Source organism: Vespula vulgaris, chromosome 2 (genome assembly GCF_905475345.1).
Source record: "Vespula vulgaris chromosome 2, iyVesVulg1.1, whole genome shotgun sequence".
Lineage (NCBI taxonomy): Eukaryota > Metazoa > Arthropoda > Insecta > Hymenoptera > Vespidae > Vespula > Vespula vulgaris.
The window spans coordinates 9,525,014-9,536,037 of record NC_066587.1 but is presented as its reverse complement, the minus strand read 5'-3'; the positions used below and the strand labels follow the sequence as shown (position 1 = coordinate 9,536,037).

Genomic DNA, 11,024 nt, shown 5'->3' with positions numbered 1-11,024 from the left:
ATTCATTTAAAAAGCTTTCATAGAAAATATTTTTAATTTGTAAAAAATAAAATGGAACCAATTGGTACGATTGATTAAACTCATTGAAAAAGGATCAACTTTTAGGTTCTTCCACGTGATTGGTTGAATACACTTACAAAATAAATTAAATAATTTTAAAATATTTTGTTTCGATCATATACGTCCATATATACGCATTCCAGGGAAAGGATTTGCACTATCTAAATGTACTAATGGTGGCAATCCTGGCAACTAGTAATATAAGAATAGTATATATGTTTTTATACATGTGCTCCGTCACGTATGAAGCGTTGCAAAATATATTGTAGGCTAGTGTATTTTAAAATATAAATAAATTATTGTAATTCATTAATAAATTAAAAGCAAGATGCAAGTTTCTTGTCCAAATAATGTGAAAATTTATAACTTGAGTGTGGGCAAGTCTCTACCCGAGGTAAGATTAATTTCCTATTCTTCAAAAACATTTTTGAGGTTATGTCTAACGTTCGTACTACAAGTATATATCTTACATTTTTCTGTTAATTACAGTGGTTGTCCGAAAGAAAAAAACGAAATTTAATAAAGAAAAATGTTGGTAAGTGACTTTCTATTGCATATTAGTACATGTATGTATATTTACATGTATGTAATTGGAGCTTAAATATAAACATAAGCTTTTTGGATTTTATAGGATATATTTAAAAATTAGAGAATATTCAAATATATACTTTTCTTTATGCATATATGTATTATACGTTCTATATTACAATCTTACTAATATTTTTATAGATATAAGACGTCGTATAGAACTTATACAAGACTTTGATATGCCTGGAGTTAGTACATCCATTAAGCTTTCAAAGGATGGACAATATATTTTAGCAACTGGAATTTATAAGCCACGTGTCAAGTGCTTTGATGTTAACAATTTATCATTAAAATTTGAAAGATGTTTTGACTCTGAGGTAATCACGTTTGAAGTGCTATCAAATGATTATAGCAAAGTAAGTATATAAATAAAATAAGATGCAAGAAATAAATAAAAAGTTTTTCAAATGGATTATTTATATATAATTTCTTATTCTTTAGGTTGTATTTTTACAATGTGATAGGAACATTGAATTTCATGCTGCTCATGGCAAATATCATCGACTTAGAATACCTCGATTTGGTAGGGATATGAAGTACCATTATCCATCATGTGATCTTTTTGTCATAGGTGTTAGGTTGGTTTTAAATATATGCTATGTTTTATTAATTGTTTTTTCTTCTTTTTCTAAAGAACTATCTCGAATACAATATAAGAAATTAAAAAAGTATTTACTTGTATTTTAGTAATGAAATCTACAGAATAAATTTAGAAAGAGGACAATTTTTACAATCGTTTGAATCTGAGGCATCTGCATTAAATAAGTGTGAAATAAATCCATTGCATCACTTACTTGTAGTTGGAACACAGGATGGAAAAATAGAAGCTTGGGATCCACGAACAAAAAATAGAGTGGGTATATTGGATTGTGCATTGCACTGTGTACTTCAAAATGATAGGTAAAATATAATTGTTATATAACTTATAATTATAATAATACTAAGAAAACAATACATTATTAAAAATATTGATTAAATCAAAGTTGTATTACTGTATAGATTGAATGCAGTTCCTTCCATTACTGCTCTGAAATTTCAAGATGGTTTAACCTTAGGTGTAGGTACATCCAATGGAAAAGTTTTATTATATGATGTCAGGTCATCTAAGCCATTTTTATCCAAAGACCATGGATATGGTTTACCTATTAAAAGTATTGAATTCCATAAAAAAATAGATGTTATTTATTCTATGGATAGTTCTATTATAAAGATATGGGAAAAGGAAAATGTATGTAATGTTTTAACAGTAATATGTTCAATGTAATATTCTTATTTGTTTTATTTTATAAAATAATATTTTTTAGGGAAAATTATATACATCCATAGAAGCGGAAAACGATTTTAATGATTTATGTGTCATACCAGATACAGGAATGGTTTTAATAGCGAATGAAAATACTAAAATGCAAACATACTATATTCCTAGTCTTGGGCCAGCACCTTACTGGTGTAGTTTTCTAGACAATCTTACAGAAGAATTAGAAGAATTAAATTATGATATTATCTATGATGATTATAAATTTGTTACTGAAAAGGAATTAGATGAATTAGGCCTTTCTCACCTGAAAGGCACTAATTTACTACGAGCGTATATGCATGGTTACTTTATAGATATCCGTTTATACAGAAAAGCTAGAAATGTAATTAAACCATTCGAATTTGAAGAATATAAAAAAAAGAAGATACGACAAAAGATATTAGAGACATGTGGTAGTAGAATACAAGTATGTATATTTATCTTATCTAATGATTATATTGTCATGTAATTATATTGTTATGTTTTTTACTTAAATTCTTGTAGGTTCCACAATTGCCTAGTGTCAACAAAGAGCTGGCTTTAAAATTAATGGAGGGTGAAATGAATAAAAATTCTAAAAAGAAGAAGAAAATTACATCCAATATTTTGAAAGATGATCGTTTCAAAGCATTGTTTAACAATCCAGATTTTCAAGTTGACAAAAATTCTGAAGAATATGCATTATTAAATCCTGTTATCTCACAACTTGAAAAAAGCAGAGCGAAGAAGATGAAAGTGGAACATCAAGAGCAATTAAAAACGGAAGATTATTTGTATAATAATGAAAATGAAGGTAAAATATACTAGTAATTATTGATGATCAAAATTGTTTGCACTACTTATAATGTAAATATAATGTTTCATTCTATCTATAGATAGAAATTCAAGCTCAGATGAGAGTTTCATACATGAAGATAGTTCAGATGATGAAAAGACGTGGGTGAAAGATGTACGGAAGCAATATAGATTAATAAAGAGAAGTCGACAGAAAGAAGAAGAAAACAATGAAAAGTCAAACCACAATATGGAAATACTAAATAATCAACCAAATCTTTATGAAATTAAGGAAGATGTAGAATTTAGAGAAGCAAAACCCGTTGCTAGTAAACGGAATAAGTAAGTAGTATGTATTTAAATCACTGAATGTGTTTTATATGTAAATATGTTTTTCAGATCCACTTTAGGAGAAAGATTACAAAATGAAGAAATACATAATTTAAATGTATCTGGATCACGTGGTAGTAGAGAAATGACCTTTGTTATAGGAAAAGTATGTTTAATTATTATTATCATTGCTTTACTATAAAATATAAAGTAACAATTGAATTTGTGTTTATTATATTTTTTAGAGAAAACGAGATACGAAATCAAAACAAACAATAAAAAAACATAGAAAAGAATATAAGCATCTTCTACGACCAGCTGGAAATATTCACAAAATAAAACATTAACATTGATTTATGTATAATTAGCTTAAATATAAATAAAATAATTTTTTATTCACTGTTTCCCCTGGTACAGTGATCATTTCCTACACTAGAAAGAATTCACGATACCATAAGTAAAATAATTTGTTTAAATGTGATTCATACAGATATCTCTCATGAAAGGTGAAGAGTCATCTCAAAACAGTGATATAATTAAATTCATGTTAGGGTGAACCTATTGATACAAATGTTTTCTTCCCAAGTTAAAAAGCTTTGTACTCCTTGATCAAGAAAAATGGTAATGGTAAGTAAGTTCTATAATAACTCACATTATAAATAATTTTTTGTAATATATATTTAATACATTAAAAAGATCATACATGTAGATGAAGACTGTTTCTATTAATTAAAAAAATATATATACTTTTACCAAAAATTTATTAAACATATATAAAAATGTTATAAAAATATTGTAGTATATTTACTACTGTTACATGACATTTTACATACTCAAAAATACTTGTTTTGATGTAATGTAAACACAAAACTGATCCGAGTCACACTATTTGTTTTGATCTGCATGTTTTGAACGAAAAAGATACTTTCTGTTATATATTAGAAGTATACTTGATTTTATATATATTCACTTCTAAAATTTATGGCTATGAGAAAAATATGTATTGTCAATGAGGTAACATCAATAATTTTTTATAATTCTATGCATTATTTATTTTTCATTAATACATAATAATTGTAGTTCCAATAAACTACAATTTTTTAATAATATATGTATATCTTTTATTATGAATCTATTACAGTTAATAAGGAGTAGATATTATTTTATGGTTTTATATTTTAGACAGATTCCAATAATGAATCAAAAAATGGAAAAGACTTACCTCATCAAAATCATGAAGAAATAACACATACATCTACGCCTTCTGTTTTATCAGAATTGCAGATACACAGTACTGAAGTGAGATATATTTTTTGATTCGTCTAATAAATAACTTAATATTTTATTTGTTAATAAAATATCACGTTTTATAAAAATTATGTATAAATAATAGGTAGGAGAAATTGCAGAAATGCCAAATTATGAACACTTGAGTACATCAGCGGTTTTACATTATTGTAAACATAAGATATTAAGGCCTTACCTAAGATTATTAGGTGTTATGGGATTAAGGCCTACAAGCAGTGATGAAACTGATCACTTTTCACGTTATTGTATTTTAACAAATTTTCATACTTTTCAAGTTGCTGTATTTATGTGCATTGGATATATTTTACAATATATGGCATGCTTCAGGTAAATGCTAATACTTTTTTATTTTTAAATTAATAACTGATTTGCATTCTTAATCGTTTATAGGAGAGATAGAGGATTTTGTTATAAACTACTACCACTAGAATTACAAATTGTACCAAATGTTAGTAAAGAATGGATGCATGAATCAGTTTGTTTTGGAAATGTTATATTCAGTCATATAATTCCTAGTTTACTTCATTTAATTGCGTATTTATACACTGTATATCTATTTCGTATTAAAGAACACGAGCAATTACAAAATCTAATGGAACGAGCGTTTCTCTTATCTTCTAATCCAATTCATAGAGGAAATCAAAAAAAGCTCGTACGAATATTGTGGCTTTTCATAGCTTTAAGTGTAGTATGGATGATAGTAGCATTTATTACAGTAAACATAATGATGGCACAGGGAGTTATTTTATTTCAATGGCTGGAACATAGGTACTTTTATTAATACATATCTAATCAATAATTTATATGGGAAAATAAATTTATATAAAATATTTTTTTATAGTCCATATCAAGTTAAAATTATTTTGAAAATACTTTTGATCGTATGCACATTATGGCATGATATGGTACAAGGAACGATCATAACAAGTTATTGTCTACAAGGTCAACTTTTAATTGCACATCTTTATTTCCTTAGAGGAAAATTACTTCAACATACATTACCTCCTATAGACTGGATGAAGGTATGTAAATTCTATAGTAAAAAAATGGTTTTGTTTAATGTAAAAAACATTTATAAAACATAGGAAATAAGTGAATTTAAGAAATTGTTGAAATATTTTAACAATGATTTGGGACCTGCTGTTTCCATTTATACTGTTATAAATCTATCATGGGCAACTGCTGGAACTATTTGGCTATTGCAATACAATGATGATGAAACAGAAAATAATCCAGTCACATACATTGGTATAATAAATGTAATATTATGGATATTGATATCGATAGTTCCATTTATCCAGGTAATACAAAAATAATAAGATTTTGCAAAATAGTTTTTAATTCTGTGTGAATAATATAAATCTATACATTATTATATATATTATTAATATTTTAATATTTATATTATTCTTTAACTCTAATAGGCAGCTAGATTAACTACTGCTTGTTCTATGATTCAAAGTATTGGTCATGAAGTACGTATCCGACCATTTGTTTATGAAAGCACACCAGGAGAGGATCTGGATACTATACTTTTATATACCTCCTCATTAAAAATGTGTGCTAGATTGTTTAGAATACCAGTGACAGGTAGATATTTATGTCTGCTTTTAACTGTTGCTAGCATTACTATACTTACATTAGGTCAATGTCAAATCTTATAAAACCATTTTTTAAGTAAATTAATTTTCATTATATTTCTTATTAATTTGAGTTACTTATTTATGGATGTACATTTTAAATGTAACATTAAAATCAATAAGAAATGAAAACAACATAAATACTAGTTATTTCTCATTGTCAATATTGCTACAAATAAATGTTTTACATTTAATTATTTATATTATTAATACTTATATTAATTTTAATATCATGTTATTAAAATGTTCTTTTGGAAACGATTTAATGTTCGTGATATTTCCTTTTTATATCTCTTTTGTCTTTTGTCGATACTAAGAAGAGATTATTTTATTGGAATAATGTATTGTAGTTTGTAAGTTGTTGTAAAAAGTAATTTATTCATTCTGCATAATAATTAATTACATTTCACTTTTTAAATGGCAGTAATATTTTAGCAGCTTATAATGAACTTTGCTTCTGTATGAATAATTTTTTTAATGTATATGTCTACACATAATTATTAAATTTCTGTCATCAATTTAGTTATTCTTAATTTAGAAGATATGAGCAAAATTTTAGCTGTGTTGTAATACTATGTAATATTATTTTTATTATATATATATATTGGTGTGTGTGTGTGTGTGTGTGTGTGTGTGTGTGTGTGTGTGCACGCGTGTGCGTGTGCGCGCGCGCGAGTGCTGTGTGCGTGTACGCGCGCGCACGTCTGTGTGTGTGTGTAATAAAAGTACACATGTGCAGGAAGAAATATAAAAATATGTATATGATAAGAAATTCAATTTAATTATTCAACTAATTTCATAATAGTGTTAATTATATGATATTGCTATGTATGATAAATTTGATTTATTAGATATTAGCCTGAATGTGGATTGCATTCAAAAATCTCACTGATTGAACCGAAAGAATTATTTGTTTATCAATCAAATATTTTGACATAGTTGATTAAATGATTATCATACATAATCATCGATGAAAATCGCAGTAAAAATTTATATCACTGTATTTTAAGATTGATCATTACAGTATTATAAATCATAAGTTATATGCAATAATACTAAATTAAATATAAATTTGCAATAATTCCACAATTATGAGTAATGATATGAATTTCTTTTGTTTGATAAACATTGAAGATTCTCATTACATCAATTTACTTAAAAATGTATATGCTTTACACATTATGTGATTTAATAAATACTATTTTAAATTGTAAGAACAAACATGATTCATATGTATAGAACATATGAAAATTAAATATTTGTTATTATTACTATAATTGATACATTTATATAAACTTTAAATCTCTCTTTCTAAATACCACTGTCCATACTAAAATAATCAAATTAAGTGCAGGTGTTAACATTCATATCAATGATCCAAAAAATCGGAATTCAATTGCCTTTAATAAATATGATATTTTAATAAGAGCTCATTATTCTAATTTACATTTATATAGGTAGCATCCGCAGGAACTACTTAGTTAATAGCACATTGTATTGACACTTTGTGGTACTGCCTTTTGAATACCAAATGCTGTAATAGCACTAGTACAGGGCAAAATTTCTTAATTGATTTCTGAACCTACTTGATAATGTTAATACATTTATTAAATGTGCCTAACTGTATTATACATATTTAAATTCAAAAACTGTTGCGGATAATGTATAGATTTAGCTGCATAATTTATAAAATAAAATATTGGTATGGATTCTATATTTATAGACAGAAATATTAAAAATGTATAGACAAATTACTTCTACTTATCTGTTTATATGAATTCATGCAGTTGCACATATTATATTCAGGAAATAAAATATTTACAATGATATTAAGTCAATGCTGAAACAGCCAATTAGTGTTGCTTTTTAGATTATTAATATGTTCAATTATCTCTTACGAATTGCACAAATAATTTTTATATTAAAATAATTTTATTTTGAAGCGAAAAGTTTCTGCTACGAACTCTGGATAAACTGCGAATGGCGGTAAGCAATCAAAATAAATCTATGAAGATTTGTTAAACAGTCTTCATAAGATCTGTTGCAAAAAAATTATAGAATGAGCTACTTACAATGCACTAATATTGTTTAATAAAAAAATAGTACACCACGAATGATGGTAATTAAAATGCCGTGAGTTATAACTTAACGAAAATTTCATTATTAACAAATATCGTGACGGAGATGAGTTTTTTACTTTAGTGGACTATTTTAATAGAATGTTTCAGCTACCCCTTGCTTCTGTCGATGATGCATCCTCACCTCTCTGCATTTTTAACCATTCAACAAATTCATCAAGCATTACAGGCCCTAAAACAAAATGTCCATGTAAATTCAACATACAAATCTTTGGCAGGAAAATATTCTAAACATAATAATAATCATATCTATAAATAAATAATATGTAATACATATATCGCACGCGCGCGCGGGCACACACACACACATACACAACTGTGATTTTCCTTCGTTTACTCTTCTTTAAGCAAAAGAATACAATAACATCACTTACACGCTCCATCTAAATCATAATTAGATAAGTCATGATTGATTGTACGAGAAAATTCTAAAATGTTGCACCATTGATCTTTATTGATTACTTTGTACTTGGATTGATCTAGGAACTGAGCAAACTGTGTAAACAACGGCCAATGCTTTCCCAAAAGTAATTGTAACATTACTCTAGCAGTTTCCATATCCATACTACGTTGATCTTTATCCTAAAGTATATGAAATAAAACAGGGTGTAATTCTTTTTTTCTTTCTTTCTTTCTTTCTTTTTCTTTTTTTTTTTTTTTTTACAAATTTCAAAGTCATACATACCCTAGCAAAATCATAGGCATATCTATAAATTCCTTTAAAAATGTGAGGATCATTTAACTGGTTCCTTAGGTACTCAAGCTTTTGTTGTATTTTATATATGGAATCACATTGTAACTCCGAAAGACCTTTTAACCATTCGCTCAAAGTGAAAAACCCCATCTGACGAGCATTCATTTTATAGGCGAGAACTAGCATAACTACATTTTCAGGTTCAACTCCAATGTCTTCGCAAAACTTCTCCATTCCTTCAGGGCCAAGAGTATCTGAATCATCTGGTGTTGTATATTCTCTAAACCAAGTTATACATCGTTTCTGGGAAAATGATGATGCACTGGAGACATCTTCTGTTTTTGTGTATCGCCTTGCTCTAAAATAAGAAAAAATGAAAAATTGTTCCCTCGTAGAATATTCCATTTAAAAGGTTTATTAATACGTAATGTAATCATCTTATACCCAGACGTATGGCGCAATCGTTTTGATGGATGTCTTGGTAAACCCTCTTCATGGGCACTAGGTGACATATCAATTGATGTGTGATGGTGATTTGTGCTAGAGGGCGCTCTACGCTTGCTGCGTGGCATCCCTCTCTTCGCTAAAATTGAAATTTATTTCTAATATTATTACATATAATGCATTTCAAAATAAATACTCAATAATAAAATTTGTAAATCAAATTATCATTTATACAGAAACAAATCAATACTATGCTTAATTCTTTTCATTGAAGTATGTATACATACGTATTGAATTTAAAAATTATCACTGTAAAAGTTTATTAATTTCTTTATAACATAAGTACTTAGAACAACTTTAGCAAATAATTTAGTAAAGATACAACATTAAAAACAGTAAAAAAAAAATATGAATGAGATTAACAAATTGTTTTTAAAAGCAATTTTTTGAAGATATATATGAGTTTCAATAATAATTTGTAATGCTCTAAATTTATTCTATTCTATTTAATAGCTTATTATTAACTTCAGAAAAAATACATTTAACATATTAATATAAATATTAGAAGAAAATATGTGATTGTTACATTATACAAATACAAAATATTATTAGTATTTAATATCATAACAAATCATTTAAATATTTCTCAATCAATCTAATTTTTTTTATTAATCTAAAAATAAGTATAAAGTATTAAATCACTATTTAAATAAATTGTTTGTACTCTGATATTAAGCAGAAAATTTATAATAATGACAATACTCATAAAATTAAATTACTCATGATATCATTTTATTAATATTGATTTTTTCATTATTAATAATAAAACTTCTTACCACGCAGCAGATATAGATGTTATTGAGCGAATTAAACCGAGTGGATTAACTGCTAACGTAACTGCTTTATAATGATTAAACTGACATATTCTTTTTCTGGTATAAGAGAGAAAGTGAGGTTAGGTGCACCAAATGATTTTAACACCACGTAGTTTTTGAGTCCTGCTGTACTACTTTCAACCAATTTGCACAACATGTGACGTAGCAGGCAAATACCTAAGATATGATAATACAATGTATTTAAAGATTTCTCCTTCAAGATCAAGTATTTAATATGTGCGAATAATGAGTACAATCTTCGAGATTTATAAATCACATATATTTGAAATTGTCAAGTCAAATAAACGTTAAATCTTTAAAAAAATACGGTATAGAATTATCAGACAAATTTACGTAAAATATATATAGAAATGTACAAAGAATCGAAGTGACCCTCCCTACCTTGTCTGACGAACCACTAGAGCAATCGTAAAAGAAAAGTATTTCTCATCCAAAATTCAACATTCAAAATAAGGCTTCCGTTCAAGTTCGGTCTGTAGAAATAATACTAATCATAGTGACGGCGACAACAGATAGTGTGTTATTTGATTAATTTTGGACATAAATTACTACCTAAATGCTGCACAGTTAAAATCTCCTTGCAAATTCCGTTTTATTTCATTTTATTGCCGTTTCAAGACAGCAAGCATGCCTTTTTCGCAGAGATGCCAAACTTAGAAAGCAATTGGGTCCAGTGACGACAACCATCAGAAAAAAAGTCCATTGATATTTCGAGTATTACTCTTTATCGATACCGTCGATATGATCGTTACCCAAAATTTTAAACATGAACATTGTTCTCGATATCATGCTACAATATAGCATTTATTGTTATATATTGTTGTTAAAAAAAAATTTCCATAAGCTACGCTAGAT

The 11,024-nt window shown here is 27.0% G+C and overlaps 3 protein-coding genes across 4 annotated transcripts; 2 read left to right on the top strand and 1 right to left on the bottom strand.

Moving 5' to 3' along the window:
• The first annotated feature begins 267 nt into the window (after nt 1–267).
• Nucleotides 268–3,453, top strand: LOC127072731 (nucleolar protein 10). Its single transcript, XM_051013385.1, has 11 exons — nt 268–454; nt 550–595; nt 790–1,004; nt 1,090–1,226; nt 1,336–1,548; nt 1,648–1,876; nt 1,953–2,372; nt 2,450–2,738; nt 2,821–3,061; nt 3,119–3,215; nt 3,295–3,453. Exons 1-11 carry the CDS (start codon nt 389–391, stop codon nt 3,394–3,396), a joined length of 2,055 nt encoding a protein of 684 aa, XP_050869342.1. The 5' UTR covers nt 268–388; the 3' UTR covers nt 3,397–3,453.
• An 83-nt stretch (nt 3,454–3,536) lies between these two features.
• On the top strand, nt 3,537–6,164 carry LOC127072736 (uncharacterized). Its single transcript, XM_051013393.1, has 7 exons — nt 3,537–3,676; nt 4,232–4,348; nt 4,443–4,684; nt 4,748–5,125; nt 5,199–5,379; nt 5,443–5,658; nt 5,782–6,164. The coding sequence occupies exons 1-7, from the start codon at nt 3,668–3,670 to the stop codon at nt 6,019–6,021; spliced, it is 1,383 nt and encodes a 460-aa protein (XP_050869350.1). The 5' UTR covers nt 3,537–3,667; the 3' UTR covers nt 6,022–6,164.
• A 451-nt stretch (nt 6,165–6,615) lies between these two features.
• LOC127072747 (DCN1-like protein 5) lies at nt 6,616–11,019 on the bottom strand. Of its 2 annotated transcripts, XM_051013412.1 has the most exons (7): nt 10,722–11,019; nt 10,551–10,642; nt 10,110–10,325; nt 9,274–9,412; nt 8,821–9,187; nt 8,510–8,717; nt 6,616–8,307 (listed from the first exon to the last, which is right to left on the bottom strand). In XM_051013412.1, exons 4-7 carry the CDS (start codon nt 9,399–9,401, stop codon nt 8,222–8,224), a joined length of 789 nt encoding a protein of 262 aa, XP_050869369.1. In that variant the 5' UTR covers nt 9,402–9,412; nt 10,110–10,325; nt 10,551–10,642; nt 10,722–11,019; the 3' UTR covers nt 6,616–8,221. The 2 variants fall into 2 exon arrangements, with proteins under 2 accessions (XP_050869369.1, XP_050869368.1); XM_051013411.1 differs by having other exon boundaries at nt 10,551–11,019.
• Between the last annotated feature and the right edge of the window lie 5 nt (nt 11,020–11,024).